The 26448-nt window shown below is 31.9% G+C and overlaps 1 protein-coding gene and 1 pseudogene across 1 annotated transcript; one reads left to right on the forward strand and one right to left on the reverse strand.

The window, feature by feature from the left end:
- LOC115951605 overlaps positions 1-14553 on the forward strand; it is a 42103-nt pseudogene extending 27550 nt beyond the window's left edge.
- A 3166-nt stretch (positions 14554-17719) lies between these two features.
- LOC115952449 (3,9-dihydroxypterocarpan 6A-monooxygenase-like) lies at positions 17720-19450 on the reverse strand. Its single transcript, XM_031069623.1, has 2 exons — positions 18554-19450; positions 17720-18358 (listed from the first exon to the last, which is right to left on the reverse strand). The coding sequence occupies exons 1-2, from the start codon at positions 19448-19450 to the stop codon at positions 17720-17722; spliced, it is 1536 nt and encodes a 511-aa protein (XP_030925483.1).
- Between the last annotated feature and the right edge of the window lie 6998 nt (positions 19451-26448).

The following is a 26448-nucleotide window of genomic DNA, read 5'->3' on the forward strand; positions in this document are numbered from 1 at the left end:
GTATTCTAATTATTAAATAAAAAAAATAAAAAAATAGAGTTTTACTTTTGGAGAACTCCTGCTACTATCCCAATTCTGCCTCCAAAACAAATCTGCCTTATGAACATGTTCGCACAATCCTTATCCCCAAAGCCAAAAACACTCAGCACGAACGCTCCTATTCCTACTTTTGTCTTCCCCAATTTTTAACCCCAATCCCATCTCCTGCCACCTACACCCACCTCCGACAACCACCACCATCACCTTGCCTCTGCTGGTTAATCACCGTACATTAGCTTCTCACCCATAGGTATCTTACCTTTTCTCTCTGATTTTGTTTCTTTTGCCTTTTTGTCTCTTTCTTACTCTATGGCTCTTGTTGCTGAATTTTTGCTTTAAGTTTATTCCCCTTGCCTACTCAACAGTGGATTTCTAAATGTGTTATGGATGTTCTCATGTGTGTGTTGTTTTTGATTTCAACATATAAAAGTTTTGGTTTAAGTACCAAGCCACCATTAACTCTGTTGATTTCCTGAGCAATTACACTAAAGGGAGTTTTAAGTTGAAAGACTCCTTCCATTATGCATGATAGAATATCAATCAAGTGAGACATATATTATTACAATCTAGTGGAGGATTGTTGTATATATATAGGTATATACAAGGACAGGTTGTAATAACGATATATATATATAAGAAAAGGTGTCTATTGAAAGGACATAACCTTTCATATTGGATATATATTAAAATTACCTTTTGATGAAAATGTGTCTATTGAAAGGACATAACCTTTCATATTGGATATATATGAAAAGTGTCTTTTGATGAAAATGTACCTATTAAATGAAAAAGGTGCATATTGAAGGGTTATAATAATTTGGGTTTAAATAGTGGTTATATTCACTTGATAACCACTTTTCTTTTCTCTCCCAAAAGTTAGTTTCTAAGAAACACAAGAAATCTTGTAGTTATTCTCTAGAATTTCTATTTGTAGAATCCAACAACTTGGTTGTATCCTGGGGACAAGTTTGCGATAATCCTTTAGTAACAAGAGTGTGGGGGCAAATATTGTCTAAGGATGACAATTTTGTACTTCCAAGTTATTTATTTATTTATTTATTTATTTTTTTTATTTTTTTTTTTTTTGTGTTAAACTTGTTCTTCCTTCATTACTTTGTGTAATATTCCCAACACTTAACCCACATGAAGAGTGGAGTACCTTTTGTTTTTTCCTATGAATAGATGTGTGTAGGCCCTGTAGGCCGACAATTGGTTGAAAAGCATGGATAATATATATATATATATATATATATATATATATATATATTTATATTTATATATATCTTGTTCAATAAGAACAGAGGTTATATTCAAGTTTCAAGTTCTATGTTAGTAATGTGCTTATCTCGAAAAAGGAATTGGGATGGTGTGTTACGGACTGCAATATCTGGTATTAAGGTAAACCATATTGAAATTAAATTCTACTAAAAGTTCCAAAACATATAAGGGTCCAATTAATGTATGCTCTAACGACATACATTAATTATCAATTTAAAAAAAAAAATTATTATAAGAATTTGAAAAAGCTGTCAATCTCAATCTCAATCTCAATCTCTCTAATGTAATTTTACAAGTCTATTGCTTAATGCTTTCTGCTTGTGGTGTAATTGTAATGCTTGGTTGTACCAAAATATTAGTTTTTGTGCTCTAGTGTGATTAGACATTGTATTATTATAGTTATAGACTGGTCAGACCTGTGTGGTCTGCGTGGTTAGGCTTAGGCCATAAGGGTATGTGGTAGGTCAAGGATTGTTTGTCCTTGTTCCGCCAACCAATTGAAGAAAGAATCAAATCTCATGTCTTATAACTTATAAGTCATAGCAACTAGATCAGGTATTGAAATTTTAAACACTTATTTCATTGCTTTTAAACTAATTTAAGTTCTGAGTGTTCAACTAGGTAGTCCAGCCAAAGAAAATAACCAATTATGTGTTATATATATTTAATCGTTTTTTGCAAGAAGTTTTTAGAGTTCTAAACCAAAGACTAGCTCTTCCAATTCTAAATGTTATTGAGAGGAGTAGGTGGAGTGTCAAGTTACAACTCATTATTATTTGCTACATGGTATTCTTAAATAGGAAACCATAAGAGGATACGTATGTAATTGACCAATTATATTTATAATTAATCCTAAATACATGAATCTTTGTAGCCTAATATTTGAATACCTATCTTTTGCGTCTTTTGTAGCTTGTCAATTTGGAAGTTTGGTTTCAGTGGCAAAAAGAAATTGTTTGAAAGTTGTTATTTGAAGATCTAGAGCTTGGTATTGTGGGTTTTGATGCAGTTAGTGAATGTGGCCAGGTAAGCAATAAGTTATAAATTGCTACTAGCTACATCATTATTTGTGTAATTGGGTCAGTGGCAGTTATTTTATTCTTTTTTCTTCTTTCATTATTGGCAAACCATTGATTTTCAGAATAGAGAGGTTGGTGATATGGTATATCCAAGGTTGTCAAAATCAGGATCCTACGTAGTATCATGGGATGTAGGTGGGATCGTAGATCGTAGGATCATAAGATCCTACATTATTTGAAAAAAAAAACACACACATTGGTATGTTAAATAATAACATAAATATACATTCATTCATAAAAAACCAAAAATTTGCGTCCATTTGATGTAATTACAATATATCACTACATTCATTTGTAAGCATCATTTAAAGAGGCAAAATCTCAAAACGTGACACTTTATTGGGTTGTTATTTTTTTTATTTGGGTCCAACTGACACTCTATCGCTCTACATTAGAATAGCAAACTTGGTCTATTGAGATGTTATTTTTAATTTGGGTCCAACTAAACCTTTTGTCAAGTTAAGGAAGATTACAAGAAACCAAAATCATTTAGGATCATTAGAATCATACGATCCTACTGGTCCTAAATGATCGCAAAGATCCTTAAAAGATCCGGATCGTTTTGGGCAGGTGAGATCGTAAACTCGTAGGATCTAGATCGAGATTTTGACAACCATGGGTACATCGATTTTGTGTTTAGAGAAGTTAATAATAAAGTCCTTCTCTTTTGGTTATTTTTTTTATTCTTTATATATATATATATATATATATATATATATATATATATATTTGAAGTGCTTGAAGCTAATTAGGATACTTAGAATGATTCCTTATTCTTGTGTTCTAATCTTGGATCTTGTTTAGGCAATGATTTTTTTTTTTTTTTTTTAGTTTGTAGTTTGAATTTGACATTCCACTTGTACATAAAGATTGATTATTGTGTTCTAAATTTGCATTGCAGGTGAAAACTAATTGATAGACTTAAATATTACTTTTTTCATTATATAAAGTGTTGTGCTTTACTAAGGTTTGTCAACTAGTTCACCATTTTTATTTATTTTTTGGTCTTAAGCATATTAATATGATTATAGTTACTTTGTGATATATGATATGATGAACATGTATATGCTATTGAGAGGAGTAAGTGGAGTGTCAACTTATTACTCATTATTGTTTGTTACATGGTATCCTTAAAAATTAGGAACCATAAGAGGATACGTATGTAATTGACCAATTATATTTATAATTAATCCTAAATACATGAATCTTTGTAGCCTAATATTTGAATTCCTATCTTTTGCGTCTTTTGCAACTTGTCAATTTGGAAGTTTGGTTTCAGTGGCCAAAAGAAATTGTTTGAAAGTTGTTATTTGAAGATCTAGAGCTTGGTATTGTGGGTTTTAATGTGCTCAGTGAATGTGGAAGGGTAAGCAATAAGTGAAAGTTCAATTAGTGTATAAAACACCTTGAACGTTTAGACCCCTAATTTACAAATTACCAATTCAAGCTTAATATCAAACAATTAATGTGGGGAATATAAACATAAGTTTAATACAGAATTGATAAACAATCTAAACCAAATAAAATCACATTCACAGTAGAAATTAAATGGTAAAGATTAAGGGAAGAGAGATGCAAACACAAGGACAACACACGATGTGTTATTGAAGAAGAAACCGAAGCCCTCGGCGTAAAACCTCTCTGCCCCCCTCCAAGCGGTAAATAATCCACTAAAAAATGTAGTTGGGATACATGAATAGCAAAAGACTCTCCAAGCCTAATCTACCCAGTGTATCTAAGCCCTCCAAGCTTTTACTCCAACGAGGTTACGCCGAACCTATTTCTTCGTTAGCTTACCGGATTCTACTACTGACCATAGCATCAACTAATATGAAATTGGTCCCTTCTTAACTGCTTCCTAAAACACCAAACAGCCTTCTCATAGATATGGGTATAGTGAGAAAAGGTTTTGGTAATGTACATCTCAAGGATGTAACAATGCAGAGGAAGAGAGTAGAGAAATTTGAAGAGTCTTTATGTGAAGATTGGGGATTAGTCAATCTTGTTTTTCTCTAGGGTTTCTCTCTCAAAATTCTCTCTGGAAACTCTCTACATTTTGTGGGTATAAGGGGTATATAGATTAGGGTGAGAAAGGAATGCAGAAAGTCAGGTTTTTTTCAAAATAGAGTTGGCTGGCGACTTGCACTCGCGACTTGACTGAGCCGCAAGTTCCAACCGCGAGGTAACTGAATGGCCAATCTATACTTTTTGTCCTGTAGTGCTCCAGCTGGCATGATGCTTCAACTTTTGGCATGCTTGGCACGTGTGCAACTTCTGGCGGCTTGCAAGCCACGAGCCACCTGCGAGATCCAGTTGCGAGTCCCTGTTTCTTTGCACAATCTTAAGCATTTCTTCACACTATGTCACACACTACCCTTACATGATTCCCACCTAAATACAGGGTTACTAATTACTAAAATACAAGCAAATTTGGCACGGACTAAAGCCAACAAGATGGTTGGTAAAATTTTAACCTTACAATAAGTTATAAATTGCTACTAGCTACATCATTATTTGTGTAACTGGGTTAGTGTGAGTTATTTTATTCTTTTTTCATTTTTCATTATTGGCAAAACATTGATTTTCGGATTAGAGAGGTTGGTGATATGGTACATTCAAGTTGTCAAAATCGGGATCCTACGTAGGATCGTGGGAGATAGGTGGGATCGTGGATCCTACATTATTTGAAAACAGAAATACACATTGGTATGTTAAATAATAACATAAATTATACATTCATTCATATAAAACCAAAAAATTGCATCCATTTGATGTAATCACCATATATCACTACATTAATTTGTAAGCATCATTTAAAGAGGCCAAAAACCTCAAAACGTGATACTCTATTGGGATGTTATGTTTTTTATTTGGGTCCAATTGACACTCTATCTCTCTACATTAGAATAGCAAAACATGGTCTATTGGGATGTTACTTTTAATTTGGGTCCAACTAAACCTTTGTCAAGTTAAAGAAGATTACAAGAAACCAAAATCATTTGGAATCGTTAGAATCATACGATCCTACCAATCCTGAATGATCGCAAAGATCCTTGAAAGATCTGGATCGTTTTGGGCTGATGAGATCGTAAAATTGTAGGATCCACATCGGAATTTTGACAACCATGGGTACATCGATTTTGGAATTAGAGAAGGTAATAATAAAGGCTTTCCCTTTTGGTTATTTTTTTATTCTTTATATATATATATATATATATATATATATATATATATATATATTTGAAGTATTTCAAGCTAATTAGGATACTTAGAATGATTCCTTATTCTTATGTTCTAATCTTGGATCTTGTTTAGGCAATGGTTTTTTTTTTTTTTTTTTTTTTTTTTTTTTTTTTTTTTTTAAGTTTGTAGTTTGAATTTGACATTCCACTTGTACCCAAAGATTGATTAATGTGTTCTAAATTGGCATAGCAGGTGAAAACTAATTGGCAGGCTTAAATATTACATATTTCAATCTATTAAGTGTTGTGCTTTACTAAGGTTTGTCAACTAGTTCACCATTTTTATTTATTTTTCAGTCTTAAGTATATTAATATGATTATGGTTACTTTGTGATATATGGTATGATGAACATGTATATGCTATTGAGGGGAGTAAGTGGAGTGTCAACTTATAACTCATTATTGTTTGTTACATGGTATCCTTAAAAATTAGGAACCATAAGAGGATACGTATGTAATTGACCAATTATATTTATAATTAATCCTAAATACATGAATCTTTGTAGCTTAATATTTGAATATCTATGTCTTTTGCAGCTTGTCAATTTGGAAGTTTGGTTTTAGTGGCCAAAAGAAATTGTTTGAAAGTTGTTATTTGAAGATCTAGTGCTTGGTATTGTGGGTTTTGATGTAGTCAGTGAATGTGGCCAGGTAAGCAATAGATTATAAATTGCTACTACATCATTATTTGTGTAATTGGGTCAGTGGAAGTTATTTTATTCTTTTTTTTTCTTTCATTATTGACAGACCATTGATTTTCAGATTAGAGAGTTTGGTGATATGGTACATTGCTTTTGGGATTAGAGAAGGTAATAATAAAGTCTTTCCATTTTGGTTAAGTTTTTTATTCTTTATATATATATATATGTGTGTGTGTGTGTGTGTGTGTGTGTGTGTGTGTGTGTGAAGTACTTGAAGCTAATTAGGATACTTAGAATGATTCCTTATTTCTTGTGTTCTAATCTTGGATTTTGTTTAGGCAATGATTTTTTTTATATTTAGTTTGTAGTTTGAATTTGACATTCCACTTGTACCCAAAGATTGATTCTTGTGTTCTAAATTGGCATTGCACGTGAAAACTAATTGGCAGACTTAAATATTATCTTCTTCAATCTATTGAGTGTTGTGCTTTACTAAAGTTTGTCAACTAGTTCACCATATTTATTTATTTTTTGGTCTTAAGAAATATTAATATGATTATAGTTACTTTGTGATATATGGTATGATGAACATGTGTTGAGAATTGCTTATGGTGGTTTTTTGAATTGAAGCAAGCAGGTGGCTTGCATGGGGGTATAAGGGTGTTAATTTTAACATTGGGAGTATGTTTATTTTTGGTTCATATATGCATGTGAAGTAAAAGGAAGTGGTAATGAAAATTGCAATGTTAGTTTTAACTATATTTTATTTTTACAATGACATGATGTACATATAATTTAACTTTGTAGTTTCTCAAAAAATAGGAATAAAAATTAACTTATTGTACATTTAGATGAACAAGAGTTGGATGGATAAAAAAAGATTCTCCAGAGAGTACCTGCAAGGGATTAAGGATTTTATCCAGTTTGCTACAGAAAATGGAATTGGGTGGATGGGAAAAATTTCATATCCATGTAAAAAGGGTTCAAATGTGTATTATTTTGAACCACCAGTTGTGAAAGATCACTTAGTGAGAAATGGAATTTGTATCGGTTATGATCCTTGGTTTGTTCATGGGGAGTCTGCATCTGTTGCTATATCTAGTAGAGCTAGGAGTAGTGAAGAAGAAGAAGATTTGAATTGTGAATGTAATAACATACGTGGGATGTTGCATGAAATGTTCCCTAGACATAGTCAATTATTGGATGAATATGGTGGTTCAAATGCTCTGGAAGAACCAATTGGGGAAGGTTCAAATGCTCAACAATGTGAAGAAGAACCTAATGAAGATGCTAAAATTTTTTATCACTTACTCAAGGATGCTAGGAAACCTTTGTATGAAGGTTGCACAAAATTCAGCAAGTTGTTGGCAATTATTGACTTATACCACTTGAAATGTCTTGGTGGTTGGAGTAATAATTCATTTTCATTGTTGCTCCAAATGCTAATAGACATGCTTCCATCAAGTGCTGAGTTGCCTAATGACGCATACAGTGCAAAGAAGCTTGTAAAAGATTTGGGTTTAGGATATGAGAAGATTGCAGCTTGTCCTCAAGGTTGTATGCTATTTTGGAAGGATAATGCAAATGATGAAGTTTGTAAAATTTGTGGTAAATCACAATGGAAAGATTTTCAGCAAAGTAATAGCGATCTATCTAAAAAATGCAAGAAAAAAGCAGCGAAAATTCTACAATGGTTTCCCTTGAAGCCAAGATTGGAAAAGCTTTATATGTCATCCAAAACTGCATCTTTTATGAGATGGCATGCTGAGAGCCATACAAATTATGGGATTATGAGACATTTGGCAGATTCTCAATTGTGGAAATCTTTTGATGCTCAATATGTCGAGTTCTCAACTGATCCTTGTAATGTAAGGCTAGGTTTAGCATATGATGGTTTTAATCCATTTGGTAATATGAATACCAATCATAGTACATGGCTTGTAGTTGATACCATACAATTTGCCCCCATGGATGTGTATGAAAAGATCATCTTTTATTTTGTCATTGATTATTCCTGGTTCGAAGTCACTTTCAAAACAGATAGATGTTTTTTTGCAACCATTAGTAGATGAATTGAATGAGTTGTGTACTATTGGGATAGAAACTTATGATATCTCTCGTAAAGAGAATTTTCAAATGCATGCTGCCTTGTTATGGACTATAAATGATTTCCCAGGCTATAGTGATTTATTTGGTTGGAAAGTAAAGGGCCCTCTAGCTTGCCCTCATTGCAATTATGATACTCATTCTATGTGGTTGAAGCATGGGTATTAATTTTGTTATATGGGTCATAGACAGTTTTTGGACATGAACCATAAATTTCGTAAAGATAGAATAAATTTTGATGGTGAGGAGGAAATGGAGTTTGCTCCTAGAATGTGCATAGGCTAGGAACTCTTGATGCAAATAAATTGTTTAGAATATGGTTTTGGAAATCTTAATGACTTGAGAAAAAAGAAGAAGAAACAATTGGAAGATGAAGCAAGGCCTTAACCATGGAAGAAGAAAAGTATATTCTTCACATTGCCTTATTGGGAGGATCTTTTATTGCATCACAACATTGATCTTATGCATGTTGAGAAAAATGTATGTGACAATGTGATTGTCACGGTATTGAACGTAAAAGTAGGTTTAAGGATAACCCACAGGCACGAAAAGATCTTTAAGAAATGGGTGTAAGACATGAACTTCACTTAAAAAACATTGATTCTGACAAGCCAACTATGCCATTAGCTCGCTTCACAATGAAACATAAAGAGAAGGATGATTTCCTAAGAGTTTTGAAGGGTATTCAAGTACCGGATGGTTATGCCTCAAGCATCTCACTATGTATCCAACTTCAAGAGTGTAAGATTACCGGTTTGAAGAGTCATGATAGCCATGTACTAATGCAACAATCTCTTCCAATAATGATACGAGGATCTTTGCCAAAGAAGGTAACATCTACTTTGATTGATTTATCTTGCATATTTAGGGAACTATGTTCCAAAACTTTGCAAGTAAAAGAGCTTAAGCAACTTGTGTCTAGAATTGCAGTGACATTGTGCAATCTAGAAAGTATCTTCCCTCCCTCATTCTTTACAATTATGGTCCATTTGGTGATTTATATGGTCATGGAAGCGAAGATAGCTAGACCAATTCATTACCGTTGGATGTACCTCATTGAAAGGTATGGAAATAATGGTTTAAGTATAAGTTTTTATCAACCATTGATTTATTCTTTGTTGATAAATCCCACTATTGGTTTGGAAATAGGTACCTGCTAAGGCTAAATTCATACAATCACAATAAAGCTCATCGAGAAGGCTCCACTGCAGAAGGATACATGGCAGAGGAGTGCTTAACGTTTTGTTCATACTTAGAATCAATTGAAACATTATTTAATCGACCCTTAAGAAATGTTGAAAATGCTAGGGCTGAAACACAAATATCAAGCTTGATAATACATCCTGGATGCAAGCTCATCGCTATGTGCTATTTCAATGTGATGAAATCACACCATTTCGTATGTAAGTATGATTATGTATATTATGTAAATTACTCAAATTATGAACATTATGTATATCCATGAAATTATTAAACAATTTTTTTGTCTACATATACAGAGAACACAAAAAATCAATAAGAGAAAAACATATGAACCAACTATGGAGAAGATTCATTTGGAAAAGTTCATTGATTGACTATGTAAGTGCTCAATTAATTATTGTATTAGTAGAAAGAAAAATTGGAGTATTGAGATCAAACACTAACATTGTTTCACTCTATTGAAAAACATAGTTTGTGAAAATGGATCATGACACTAAGGAGTGACTTCTTGAAAATGTTCACTGGCTTGCACAAGGTCCAAACCATGTTGCTAAAAGGTTCAAACTTCATATTGTTAATGGCTACAAATTTAGCACAAAAAAGAATGAAGAGTACAAGAAAAGCCACAATGATGGAGTTCGTGTGACTGTTGAAGGGGGAACTGACTATTATGGGGTTTCGACTGATATTATCGAAATTAACTATTTTGATCATATGAAATATGTATTGTTCAAATGTGATTGGGTTGACATCAGACCAAGCAAGGGTTATAAGATTGATGAATTTGAGTTTGTCCTTTTGAATTTCAAACATTTGAGTCGTACTAGTGATCGATCAACTGATGAACCATTCATACTAGCATCCCAAGCTTCACAAGTGTACTATGTGGTTGATGAAAGGAATCTTGATTGTGTGGTTGCTGTTAAAACAAAACCAAGAGACGTGTTTGATGATGGTAATGGTGAAGCCAGTGAGGATGACGTTGACACATATTGTGAAAATGAGCCATTTAATGTTCCAATTGAGGACACATTTCAAGAAGTAGTTGAAAATCTCTCTTGGGTTAGACATGATGGGGACGATATATGCGATTTTGAGTCTGATAAGGATGTATAGTTGTTGAACTAATGTGTAATTTTATAAAGTAATGGGCTCCCATAAATTTTCAACTTAGCTTGTAAACTCTAATTTTTGTTATTGCTACTATCTTTGTACTAGATTAATTTCTTTTTTAGTGATGCTACTATTTTACTGACATTGGTACTGCTTTTTACATTGTTAATATCTTACTTGAAAATGGAGCAGATATGATTAAGAGGAAAAGATAGAATATTGAAGTTGTTGGGGCTACATCTGGCCATGGTACACCTTATCAAGTAACATCTAGCTAGGGTACATTTGATCAATGTACAATGCCCCCACAAGAAGGCTTGCAGCAGCTTAATGCTATCATAGGTAATGATGAACTGGATGAAGAAGAATTTGCAGAGGTTCAAGTAGTGAATGTTGAAGGTATTATGACATATAACCGTTAATATAATTGTTTAGATATTTTAGGCATTAAACTTTAAACATTTAATAATTCTTGTTTTTTATATTCTTTACTAAATATATATATATATATATATTTTCATTTATTGGTCATAGATGCTTCTAGAATGCGAAGTACATGAGGGATTACTAGTATGGCTGAAGTATTTAATTTGCCTAGCAATTCTAGATTTATTGTTTGATATAATAATTGCCTTCAGCTAGTAGGAAAAGAGGCAAGTTTACTTGCACGGGCTCTAGGTGTAATTGCTAAAATGCCAAATATATGTCCATTGAATTATCTTGATTGGTGTGAGATGCCAAACCATTACAAACAAGAAAGCTGGAATGTCATTTAGGTAATAATATTTTTTTCCTTACATTTAAACTTTTGTTTGACAATTTTTAATTTTCACTTTGCTTATAAAATACATATTTGCATGAAGTCTAAATTTAAATTTCCAGAAGCTAATAAGGAAGAAATCAAGAAGAAAACTATTAGCTCATTGTCTGTGCGTTCGAGGGGTTTTAAAAATCACTTGAAACAAAAATGCTACAAGGACAACATGACTCTAGCACAAGTAATGGCTAAGGCAATGCATCCTTTGGTCAATCTTGATCAACTTGCAGTTCTTGCGGAATATTGGTGTCCAGATGAAGGAAAGGTATAAGAAATTAATTTGTATCATTATTACAGGGATGGACCTAGTAGGGGGCCCAAATTTTTTTTTTTTTAATTAGGTTTATTTTGTCTTTTTAATAGTTGGCCCCTCTTTCAAAGCCTTAACCCCATTAGCCGGCCCCCCCAGCCAACTCAGAGCCTAGTTCAACTAAAAACCCATTAAAACCCTTTTAGCCTACGATTATGTACAAACCAAATTCAAGAAAATAAAAAGGCGAGAGAGACCGAAAGATAGAGGCTGGTGAGAGTAGAGACTGGAGAGTGAGATCAAGGATGTGAAAATAAAAATAATGAAGAAAATGAAGCTAGACAAAGGCACGTTGAAAACAAACATATAGAAAGAAAGAAGAAAATGACCGGAGTTTCAAAGGTGGGTTTGAAATGGTGAAATAGTAGTGTTTAGCTGAGATAAGAAATGGATATAAAAGAAAAGCGTAGCAAAGTCATGTGGGTAGGAGTGAAAAGGTGAGTTTGGAAACTTCTAGGAAAGTATGTACTTTACAAATACCCTAAAGATGTTTGCTTATTTACAAAAATACCAAAATTTATGTATATAATATTTTATAAGCAATCTATTTCTTTTTATCAAGATCTAAAAAATAAATAAATAAACTATATATATATATATATATATATATATCTTGTGCGTTATTTCAGAACAGTGCACCAATATACTCCAAATATTGAAAAATTCAATGGAATGATCTCTGAAATAGAATTCAAAACTTTAGAATAAAGTTATAATATATATAGAGAGAAGAGTCTATAGAGAATATATAATATTGTTTGGTGTTTGTCACTTTGATTGTTTGTTTGTAGTGGGGCAATAGCAGGGAATAGGCGAGAGATAGAGATGCAAAAAAAAAAAAAGTCTTTTTATTTTTGTTGGTAAATAATTGCATCTTAATATATTAAAAAACAATAATTTTGTGTATTTGTTTTGGTTGATAGTTTGTTAATACTATATGAATGCTTATTTGAATTTTTTTTTTTCACTTATAGTTTGGCCCCCCCTAACTTGAAATCTTGGGTCTGTCCTTGCATTATTGTATGCACGAATCAAAAAAATTTGGACATGCACATATTGGAGGATCAAAAAGTATTGCTCAATATGCAGATGAATCGGTAGTAACTTGTGCATTTATCTAATATGTTCAATTTTTTTATTATTATTTTTATTTTTTTAAAGATGTGCTTAGAATGGAAAATTACTACCTTATGTAGGAAATGGAAGGGGGGAATTCACCTACTCGAGAAAAAATGTATAGAGTTCTTTATTCTAAGAAAGATGGGACACTAGTGAATGTTACAGCTAAGGAGAATATGGTATGTAATATATTTTACATAATATAGTTGAAATTCTCTTTATTACAACTCCATTTTGTGACTTCTAATCCTATATTCATTTTTAATAATTCATTTGTTAGGAAAAAAATGGATGAATTGATAAGCCAACAACAAACTCCATTGACTTTCACTTCAAGTGGGAGTATTGCTTCGTCTGGGAATGATGTTTTTTCTCAAGTATTAGGCAAGGAGCGAAATGGCCAAATTCATGTTTTAGGATTCGGGCTAACTCCTTCTAAATTTGGTTTGAGTTCTATAACCATTGGTTCAAGTTTTAAGGTGGAATTAGAAGAAGAGAGCTTAAGAGATAAAGAAACAATCTGCAAACTCAAAGAGGAATTAGTGTTTCAAGAGCAAAAATTAGTGAGTCAAGAGGAAAAGCTTGTATAGTTTATTGTTGAATTTTACAATGTTATTTGCGCTTTGGATAGATGAAACTTGGTTTATTAAGTTATTTGAACAAATTTGAACATTTATTTCAATTTAATATTTGGAGTATTGTGCTTGAAATTTAATTATTTGATCATGGATGAATATTGGTTTACACAGGAGCATTGTTTTTATAATTACAATTTGAAATTTTTTATGTACAACAGCATTTAACAAAATGCTACAATATATGTCTATTGTAGCAGTTTTAAAAATGCTACAACACACACACACATATAGCAATAGATTATTTATTGCAACGTTTTTTAGAACCGTTACATTGGATTTTGAATAAATGAATTTAGGATTTATTGAAGCATTTTTTTGACCGTTGCAAAGAAAACGCTGCAAAAGTAAAAATGTATTGCAGCGTTTCTATTAAATGTTGCAATATGGATATTGCTGCGATTCTGTTGCAGTGGCCAAAAAAGCGTTGCAAGAAAACATTGCAAAACATTTTGCAGCGTTTTTTTGGGAGATCATTAGGCCCAACGGGCTAGTGAAAGAATTAGACATGCCAGACCTCCCTTATTTATGCCTAGTCATTAGGGAAACCTTAACGCTTCACCCTTCAGGACCTTTTATCATCAGGGAATGTGCTGAAGATTGCAAGGTGAATGTTTCACTTGTTAAGGCCAAATCTAGTGTGCTAATTTACATCTATGCCATCATCGAGACCCAGAACTTTGGACTAACCTAGATGAGTTCATACTAGAGAGGTTCTTGGAAAGCTCAGATGAGAAAATTAGTGAGCATAAAATTAGTGCATTCCATTTGGTAGTAGAAGGAGAGGATTCCCTTGGGCATCACTTGCTATGTTGATGATGCACCCAACAGTTGCAGGCTTCGTCCAATGATTAGATTGGAAATTGAAGGACAGGGAGAATGTTGATTTAAGCCAGGGGTCTTGGTTTGCTACTGAAATGGAAAACCACTTGTTTGTTACCCCATTACATGCCTTAATTAATCCTATCTAATGGTTATTGGTGTTGGATTAATGGGACTCATATGTTTAAGGATAATAACGTACATAATGTAAGAGTAGCAATAATATACATAATGTCCTCGGTGATGCGTGGATACTTTGCAATTTCATTTAAAATAATCTTTATGTTCTTCAACAACATTTTTGAATGCTTTGAAGCTCAGTCTTTGTAATTTATATTTTATATAATTTTTTTTGTCCAAAAATTGGTTTTCTAATATTTAGTGGAATTGCTTTGTTGATCTAGATTTTTTTATACTTGAACTGCCTAGTTTTTTCTTCATTTCCAGGAGACTATAACATATTATAATATTTACTATGAAAAAGCAGACTTATTTTTTAAACTGATTAAATTATTTTGAAATTTATAAATAATAATTTAAAGCATAATATACTTCCATATCCCCAACCTCTTCATTCTCACAACCAAATACCACAACTCTAATCTCAAACATCCATTTCATTTTCTGAACAAAAGGTAATCATTTGTTAATATTATCATAAAAAAAGAACATGAAGTAACAAAGAAAAATTCCCTTAAAAAACTTCCATTTATCAAGATTTAGTTACCTCTAGTTGGACTTCCATATCCTAAACAAAATGAACATGGGTAAAATATTCACCCACACACACTCAACTCTAGCATTGTACAAATGTCACACACTTGTTTATTTATATAAACAATATCCTTGTTGCCAAGGCCAAAAAACGTCCGAAAAATCCAATGGAATGCCGTTGTTTAATGCGGTGAGAATCTAGGTATGACAATTGGTATCGTCATATGTGGTGTTGGTGCTACTCAATATGATGTTGGTACCATCCAATGTAATGTAAGCATTGTCAAATGTGAGCTTGGTACCATCTATTGTGATTCTCATTAACTAAATCCTATATATATAGGCTTATAAACAAGTTCAGCTCACAGGCCTAATTTAAAAGAGAGGATTATTAAAAGAAAAGTAATCCTCTGATTGACTTAGAGCACAAAACCATGATCACTAGTTCTAGTGGCATGTTGTAGTAATTCCTATTTTTCATTTGGTTCATCCTTGCTCTCTTTGAACATTCCTTCAAATCATTACTTTCGTATGTTAGGCCACATAAGTTACAAGTGACATGCTCCGTACAAGTTTATAACCCAATTGATAGTAAGGTGCAAAATGAAACATTAGTTATAGTTTAGAGTGGTAATCGTGCATTTTGAAAGTTCTAGGTGGTAAGTGTAAATGGGGATATAATTTAGGTAGCAAGGTATAATTTCCTCAACAAAGTATTTACAAATAGTAAAAGGAAATTGCATGAAATTTATTTGTGTAGACCTTCTTCTTCTTCAACTGCATAAATTGTTCTTCATTATATTATCTAGAACATCTTCTTATTTTCTAAATAAACTAAAACCCAACTATAATACAAAATAAAAACAAATTAAAATATGTTTTCCCCCAAGTCAAGTCAATAATAAACACCATTCATTAAGAGCATTCAACATTGTAAATAAAATGATAAAACAAATATTTGCATCAAGGAACATAGACGAATTAATTAAGGAGAAGAAAGTGGTGGTACAAACCTCTAGTAGGAGACCTTTAATGCACTTGATTTAGCACTCTTCTTACGGTCAATTGTCAAGTTGTATTTTTTTCACCATTGAAGACATGTGAATGCCTTTTTTATAGACAATATATTTTGTTTTTGATTCTTCATTGATTTCAAGGTTTAGTCATAAATACTTAAAATTAAAGTAGATGAATATGTAAAGATAGATTTATATGTAAAGTTAAAACCATCTAAGATGAATATATATATATATATATATATGTGTGTGTGTGTGTGTGTGTGTGTGTGTGTGTGTAATCATTGGTTTTATTGTTTAGTTATAAACATTTCCATTCATGAATATGTAAAGAAAATATTATATATAATGTTAAAACTGCCCAAGATGACTATGGATAGACAATATTTTTGTTTTTATTATTATTCATTGAATTTATTGTTTAGTTATAAACATTTCAGCTAAAGTAAATGAATATGTACATGCAAAGTTATATGTAAAGTAAAAACTGACCACAATGAATATATAAAATCAATCTATTTATATATTTAATATTGTCAAAAAATTTAGGTAAAAATTAAATTTTTTTTTTTTTAAAAAGAATGATAATGTGACTAATGACATTACTGATTAGGCGGCACAATAGGAGCATAGTAATATTAAATATTACAACTATTTTAATATATTATTTATAGATGAAATTTTGTCTTCTACCTCTAACACACACCAAACGCATGAGATTTTTATTAAACCCCTTCTAGGGACCAAATCATAAAACTCATGTCATGTTAATCAAATCTCTCCTAGGGATTTCTCACTCCAAAATCAAGGGATTTTCACAAAAATCCTTCTAAGAGAATTTTCATCAAAAACTCATGAGATTTTCACTAAAACCCTTATGGGAACTCTTTCATCAAAATCATGGGATTTCCATAAAAACCCTGCTAGGAATTTTTCATTAAAAACCCATGACAAAATCATGGAATTTTTTCACTAAAAACTCATGAGATTTTTATTAAAACCCTTCTAGAGACTTTTTCATTAAAAACCCATGACATATTTATCATTAAATAACCCTTTTCAAAAATGTTTTCAAATGATGGTTGGCCCATGGCTTACATCCATTAGGCCCTTGTGGGCCATGGTTTTTAGATAATGGTTGGAAACACGAGAACTGAAGTGACAAAAAAATTTTCAAAAAGGAAATTAAAATTGTGTGAATTTTTTAGGAACAATATTTTAGCAAAAGATAAGAGGATAATTGGACTGTCCTTCCATGAAATTATGAAACTTACATTGTTCATCATAAGATTTGGAAATTAAAATGCAGAACAAATCCATTTTGAATGGTACCATTGCTAGGTAGATCATTCTCTCTAACTAGCTTTACACACACACACGCAAAACTATGCTTTATTGTTATGTGCAGGCCTCGAATCTGGCTTGCTATAACTGAAATACTGATGGCACATTGGAGTATTTGACAGTCAACGACATAACATTTTACTCTCACACGAAGAAACGATTAAAAATCATTATTAAGTGCAGCCTTGGCCTTGCAAACTTGAACCAAATTATTATTAGAAGCTGCATCCACAATTATAAATCAAATTGGTGGAAATTGTTTGAGCCTAGCCACAGGGACACAAACTAGAGGATGAGCCCGAGGAAGGGTTATCCCAGGTCCCTCTTCCATGTCCACAGTACCATCTCCTCCATCCCCAACTTTCCATTCAAAGCACTGAATCATTGCAGCCAGTGTGGTATGAACAACCTTCAATGCTAGCGTTGCACCAGGACAACTTCTTCTTCCACTCCCAAATGGTATAAAATGGAAGTGTTGCCCCCTCACATCCAATTGGCTATTCCCACTACCCTCTTCAGTAAGAAACCTCTCCGGTGAGAACTCAAGTGGATTCTCCCAGTGGTTTGAGTCCCTTCCAATAGCCCACACATTTACATAAACCCGGGTTTTTGCTGGAATATCATAGCCAGCAATGTTGCAATCTTCAGTACACTCCCTCGCAATTAAGGGGCCAGTTGGGTGAAGCCTCAGTATTTCTTTCACTATAGCCTGCATGTAGGGAAGTTTAACTATATCCGACTCCTCTATAATTTTGTTTTTCCCAATAACCATATCAATCTCCTGCCTTGCTTTAGCCATCACTTTTGGGTGATTAATTAGCTCTGAGAGTCCCCATTCTGTTGTCACAGCTGATGTGTCTGTCCCAGCTCCAAACATATTCTGCATCATAGGTGTGTATAAGTGTGCATATCTAATGTTTTTAAATGATGTATTTTTTTTTAGAAATAGTTTCAAAGGAGAAAAGATTTTACTAGTTAAACTAACTAGAGCTCACGATTTAACAATTTGTATAAAGGTGAAATAAATTCTTTCAATTTTTAGTGAATGGAGAAGATAAAGCAAAGAAAATTTTACCATAATGAAGGCCTTGATGTTTTTTCTGGTCATTCTGATCTCTGAGTTTTCTTCTTCGTATATATCAAGTAAAATATCAAGTACATCTTTTATTCCATCACCCATCTCCTTCTTCCTTGCCTCTTCGTGTTCCTTCATTATCTTCTCCATCATAGTGTCATATCTATCGCGAACATCCTTAAGCCTTTTCCCAAATCCTTGCAAATCCAAATTCTTGCAAAACCATATCATTTCCGACACATTACCCTTACCAGCAAGCTCACACATTTCTTTCACTATCTTCCTCACTTTGTCAGCATCGTCTTCATTTTCCGAAAACCTTTTTCTTAGTGCCATCCTTGATATCATGTTATTCGTTAACGTTATAAGCTCTGCTCCTACATCAACTGCCTCATTGGCCTTCGCTTTTTTATATAATAGATGTAGAAACCGCTTTAGTTCGTCACACCTGATCGGTAAGTGATGCTCAAGTGTTTGACCGCCTAGAAGTTCGGTCATGCAAAGCTTTTTCATGAACTTCCAGTGGGGTCCGTAGGGTGCCAAAGCGAAATCCGCTGTGCCATATGAAAGGTAGTCTGCGTTAGACATTTTGGGGCGGTCCAAGAAACTAGTTTCATAGGTTTTTAGGAATTCTCTTGCTATTTCCGGCGAGGAAACAATCACACAACGTTTGGAGCCAAAGAGTAGGTATATTAAAGGTCCATATTGGTTCGAAAGCTTGTGAAAAGCTTGGTGAGGGATTCGGTTAAGGAGGTGGAGGTGTCCAATGATCGGTAGCGCTCGTGGGCTCGGTGGAAGGCGAACTTTGGTTTTAGTTTTGGTAAGGAAGGTTCCGACCAAAATGATAGAGGCTAGCCAGATAAGGAGAAGTACAAGATTTTCTTGCAAATCAGCCATGGTTTTGAAAATTTGCGTGTGTTAAATCTGGCTTAAAGGTTCTTATTTATAATAAAAAAGATAGAAGGGTTTCTTTCTTCCACTTAATTTTTAAGTTAATTATTGTTACACACTAAATTATACAAAAAATAACTGAAATTATATTTTCAAAACATGAATTCAGTTATAATTATGAAATTGTGAAATTGTGTTTTCAAAACATGTTATTATAAATTTAACTAAGCTTTGTGTTTCATACAAATAATGTGTAACTATCACAACTTTAATTATTAATTAATATTGTGGGGTCGAAGGGCACTTCAAATTCTTAGAACGTCGGGTCATGCATCATTCTAACGATCACGTAGCAATTGTTCTTGGCTAAGAAGTATTGGTAGTATAGATATAGGTATGGTATGATACAAGATACGACAATTCTTAAAATCTAGGATAAGATATAACAGTGATACATATATTAATTAATTATTAAAAATATTTTTATTTATATCCTCAAACATTTATTTTTCATATATTGTTAATGATATATCAATTTAAAGGAAATGAAAGATAATAAAGTGAATTCATAACTTTTAAATGACGTTTAGAAAGATTCTAAAAAAAAAAAAAAGTTTAGAATATAAATCAAGATCCAAAAGAGTAAATAAAAGATAATTAAATAAGCTTTTAACATTGAAATAAATATATGAAAAATATAAATAAAAATCTTCACAAGTTTGGGATATTTGTCAATATTGTGGGGTTAGGCTGCAACCATATTAGAGCCGCATCACAATTGCAAAAAAAAAAGAGAAGATAAAACACGCATGCATTAGTATGTCAGAGGTACCTAGTGTGGTTATGTATCAAACATGAGTATTTTAGCAAAATTGGAGTATCTGTGCTTTCTAGGTGCTTGGTGCAATAAAAATGGGCTTCAATCGACTATGGGAATGAACCTCCATTGACAAATGCACAAAACACATTTAATTAAATATATCTTATATATTCATGTATTAATTTTCTATTACAAAAATAATAAATATTATTTTATGGTTAAGATGATATTACACATATTATCATGCTAGTCTTTTTTTTTTTTTTTTTTTTGAGAAGAAATTATCATGTTAGTTTATAAATATTTTGTAGCAACATTAAAATATTTTTAATATTTTTTGATTTATTTATTTATTATATGTTTGATAGGACATTATTAACATATTTTGTCACGTGAATTTGTAAATAATTGGTATAACTTTTAACAGTTTCTACGATTCTATATCATGTAACACATGTACAACATCTAGGATACATCTTAATATGAAATAATAAGTGACAACAAGTCAAGTGATATGTTCCATGTATGTAAAATACATATAATTCATGTCATCATGTCTTAAAACGATATTAATGTGACTCATTCATGGAAGTCATGTTCTCACGATGAGAAGTGTTTTAAAGTTAAAATCATCACACCTTATGTACCAAACAATCCTAATACTCTTTAATATTATTTATTTGCCTACTATAGAAATATTTCCAGTTCGTTTAACCATAATAGTTTTGAGTAGTTTCTCTGATACATATGTATTTTTTTTTATAAACTCCTCTGATAGACTGATACACATTATATTGCTCATTAGTGGGAGTGTGGGACGTTAATTACACGATGCACAGGATGAATATATGTAAATTATATATATATATATATATATATATATATATAACGCTAATCAAATACTCGTATCATTTTTTTATTCCCATAAACAAAAAATACTCGTATGATTAGAACAATGTAGGTTAGTTTGCATAACTTTTAAAGGCCTCTATTTCATTTATCTCACGTACACTTTGTCTTTCTTAAATTATCAAATACTCGTAAGAACCTACTCGCTTTGACTAAACCTATGAAAGGCAGGTATGTAGCTCACAGCTAAGCTAAGGGATTTGTAAATATTTGGTGAATTGTTTCAGTTGTGATACATATATAGCTTTCCATTTGTTTTCTTGAGTTGTTGTCATGTGGATTTTTGGGCAGAAGTGAACAAGAATATTATTTTATGTTAGAAATACTAAATGAGTGTATTGTTTGTATTTTCCAAGTAATAAAATATATAAAAGTGTCTTTATATAGAAGGCAGAAGTGTGCAAATACATCTGTACAAGTATGTGTGCTAAGCAAAACAAGTAAAGTATGCCTAAACCCTAAAAGCCTATTGACCGTTAACAACTCCCCTCAAACTCAAGGCGGGTGGGAGAACTTCTAACTGTAGTGATTCGACCTGAAGGATCTCTAACGGTGGTAAAGCAATTGGGAGAGGACCCTCAAAGGGCTAACTAACCGGAGAAGAACGAGGCAGCGAAGAATACCGAAAAAATAAGACACCAAAAAGTTAGACATTGACTCGGTTATGATGTTAGAAATACTAAATAAGTGTATTATATTTCTCAAGTAATAAAATATCTAGGAGTGAGCATATGGGTGTATTATATTTTTCAAGTAAAAAAATATACAAGAGTGGACATGTGTGTATAAATATGTGTGTTGTACAAGATGTGTAATAAGCAAGACAATTAAAGTAGACCTAAAACCCACAAACCTATTAGAAGTCAGCATTTTCCATTTAGTTTTTATAATGAAATAGTAGTGCATATCTGGTAACTTTTCCTACAATTTTTCCAGTTAAACCCTATCTGATCTCTCCATTGTGTTCTATTTGAACATTGTTTTTAACATATTGATGCGACTTACGCATAAGAAAATTTGATATATGTCAGCCAATTGATTCCTATCTAAATCACCGTTCCTCCATTTTCGAAGGGAAGGGACAAATAGGATGATAACATTTATGACAAGTTTCGATTTGGACTTCTTAGAATTATTAGAACTTTATTATCACTAGATATATTTTTTGAAAAAAAAAATCAATTCATAAACTAATGGACGTACCACCAAAAAAAAAAAGGGTGAAAGTAATGGATACCTACCCTATCTGTTGAGTGTTGAAAATTCTATACATAAAATATTTTCTATAGTTTCATAGCTTGATGGTGAAATCATTGATGATGGTTATTGCTACTATTGTTGTCCTGGCAAATGAATGAGATGATTGCGATACCTATAACGTAGAGCATGCATGCCAGTAGCCACTTGCAGACTGCAGTGGTCCTTAGGAAATAACCTAATCATAAATATATCATAAGAAATAACTAATCTATAACCCCTGTGTCATGCAGCTCTTGTTACAATAAAAGAAACTAAAATAAAGAAGAAGATTGAGATAAGATGTAACTTTTGTGTTATATAAACTACGTGTAACCTCATTTTTATGCATGAATACATTTTAAAATATACAATCAAATATATTTTATAATTCCTACATAAGTTAAATATAGTCATTATAATATTTTGTTAAGTCCTAAAAAGCCCAGCAAGAATATTCATTAGTAGAAAATGCAAATTGTTCATGCTTGTATATTTTATTCTAGGAAAAGAAATATTATTTTACTTCTTAATACTCACTCTTTCAATTGATAATTACAGTTCTTAAAAAAGAAAGAAAGAGTAGTTGTCCAGCTGTCTTAAAATAAATAAAAATTTTAAAATTAAAAATTCAGTATGCTATAGAATTCCTATATTTAAAAAAGTAATAATTCTTATTGAAATTGGTGTCACATTTAATATAAAACTAACAAAATCCTCGATTATTGCAATGAGTAATAAATAATTGCGCCAAAATTTGAGTAATAAATAATTGCGCCAAAATTAAGAAATTGATTTGACACATGACACATAATTAAACTACAATTTTGGAATCTAATCAGACTCTCTCTCTCTCTCTCTCTCTCTCTCTCTCTCTCTCTCTCTCTCTCTCTCTCTCTCTCTCTCTCTCTCTCTCTCTCTCTCTCTCTGTGTATATATATATATATGTATATATATATGGATGATGCTAGCAATGATGACATCGATGATGTTAGCAAGGAGTAGTGTGGTGCATGTACACAGAAGTGTTGAAACTTTTGGCAATGTTTTGATACCATGTTAGAAATACTGATGATTATATTGTATTACTTAAGTAATAACTTATATGATAGTGAATTTATGTACAAAACAAGTATATGTGTTGTACAAATATCTGTATTAAGCAAGACAAATAGAGTGGGCCTAAATCCCACAAGCCTATTACACGTTAACTGCCTCTCTGATTGACCACGATCCATGGCAACATGGGTCAATGGATCACAAAGTAAAGATTAAAACCTAATCGGAGTATGTCTGCTCTGATACCACTTGTTGGGTTATAAATTGATCACAATTAATTAATTCAATTACTAAATTGATTACTTAGGTCAAATTACATGCAATGTCATGGAGGTACAAAAAAATCATCAAATAATCTAGTGAACAATGAAAAGTAAATTGACACGGTGATTTGTTAATTAATGGGGAAAACCTTTCACAAGGAAAAAATCTCATGAGATGATTTTCAAGTTATCACTTTCAAGAATCACTAATCAAAATCAAAAGATTACAAGTACAAGGAATCTTACATCCCATACCTAGTCTATCCCAAAATACCTACCTACAGTAGAATCTTTACACTAATTCCCAATTGGTCTTAATTTTGTAGAAATTTCTTTCCTTTACATGAATCCCAGTATGTAACTAACTCCCAACAATTTGAAACTTGTTGTTGGATGCAAAGTTCTTCAATACACTTGAAGAGAAGGAAGCACTTGATTACAAAACTCTAAGGCGCATAAGAATGCAGTATCTTCACACTAATTATATAGATTCTCTATTTGAGTCCCTGTGTATGATGATGGCTATAAAATAATCATTTTATATCATCTAGAGTTTAGTGGACGAAATCCTAGAAGTCCAAGTCATCATGGGTCAAAAATCTAATTTGGAATTTTTGAATCTGCAAACCTCGATAGATCGAGTAGTATCAAGCATGTATTGAGGTTCATTAAATCTCAATAGTAGCTTGTATCGAGCTTGTGTTGAGTTTATGTCAAGGTTCACTTTTTCTGCTTTTCACACTCGTTTCTTTGTGCAATCTTTATATCTTCAATAATATCACTTGTTTTGTTTGTAAGACATACTTCATGATATTCTAGAATTCACTTAAAACTATCTAAGTAAAATGAATTTTGTCAAAAGAAATGCCAACAAATGAAAAATATGACCCCAACTGTTTGGCTTAAACAATATTACTCTTTTCTCTTTCCCAATGTAAACTGTTACATTGAATAAATAAAGTTCTCTCTATCGTTTTCATTTAATAAACACTTGTCCTTTTCATTGAATTTGCTTTAACTAAATTATATTTCTGATCATGTCTTCATAAAGATAGAATGCTTAAATTATTTTTAAAAATTACTCCCTGTATGCATTATTTTTCATAAATAGGTAAATATAGTCTGATATTACTTTCAGGTTGTTTAGGCTCTCACTCTTACATTGACCACCAAATGAAAACCACCCTTCTATATAACGATGGTGACCTCAGCTTCAACAATTCATAAGGACCACTCCATTTTTTGATAGCTAAAAAATTTACTACTAAATAATGCATAAGGACCGCCACACATAAAAATACGAATAAATCTATCTATACTATATATGTTTTTTAATTAGAGAAATCTGTACGGCTGAGGACCACACCATGTTGGTCCAAGGTTTTATGGATAAATTATCCATGCGGACCATGCCATAGTCAAAGATGCAATATATTTCAATCTATAAATAATCTTGTTTCTGTTTTCCGTGACAAACTTAGGGTTTAGTTGTATTAGCGAATCCACTTTAAAGAATATACAAGGAGCCTCCTTGTTTGTCATTAATTATATGGTGCAAATACGGAAACAAGATTTCAGTTTCCAGTTAATTTGATGAGTGATGATCCATACAAGTCTCTTTGTGGCTTACCGAGCTAGATCGACACGTCTCCAGTAAATACAACAATTTTGAACGTTGAAATACGAATGATGCAGCTTCGAAAAATATTATAACATAAGTGACACTGATAAATCATATATCTTTTACCTAACGTACCGTACCATGATTGACATTTAAATATGTCATAAGGAGAAAGAAAGGAAGAAAAGTTCAAACAGGTTTCTTACTTTTTTTTTTTTTTTTTTAAGTACAAAATCAAATCAACTGATGTGTATCTTAAATTTAGATATCTCATCAGTACGATTGATTTTGGATTGAAATTATAAACAAGATCTTTATATATTTATATTTTACCGTACAATGTAAAAGAAAAAATTCCGTTATAAATAAGAACACAGACTTAGGATTTGAAGTTACAAGGCTGGAGTATAAACAACAACAACAACGAAAGAACTTATCACATAAGTGACACTGATAAATCATATATCCTTTTCCTAACCGTACCATGATTGACATTTAAAAATGTCATAAGGAGAAAGAAAGGAAGAAAAGTTCAAAATACTTTTTTTTAAAGTACAAAATCAAATCAACTGACGTATATCTTAAATTTAGAAATCTCATCTGTACGATTGATTTTGAATTGAAATTATAAACAAGATCTTTATATATTTATATTTTACCGTACAATGTAAAAGAAAGAATTCCGTTATAAACAAGAACATAGACTCAGGATTTGAAGTCACAAGGTTGGAGTATAAACAACAACAAAACTTATAACATAAGTGATACTAATAAATCATATATCCTTTCCCTAACCGTACCATGATTGACATTTAAAAATGTCATAAGGAGAAAGAAAGGAAGAAAAGTTCAAACAGGTTTCTAACTTTTTTTTTTTAAAGTACAAAATCAAATCAATTGACGTATATCTTAAATTTAGAAATCTCATCTGTACGATTGATTTTGAATTGAAATTATAAACAAGATCTTTATATATTTATATTTTACTGTACAATGTAAAAGAAAGAATTCCATTATAAACTAGAACATAGGCTCAGGATTTGAAGTTACAAGGCTGGAGTATCAACAAGAACAACAACAACAACCAAAAAAAAAA

Source organism: Quercus lobata, chromosome 7 (assembly GCF_001633185.2).
Source record: "Quercus lobata isolate SW786 chromosome 7, ValleyOak3.0 Primary Assembly, whole genome shotgun sequence".
Taxonomy (NCBI): Eukaryota; Viridiplantae; Streptophyta; class Magnoliopsida; order Fagales; family Fagaceae; genus Quercus; species Quercus lobata.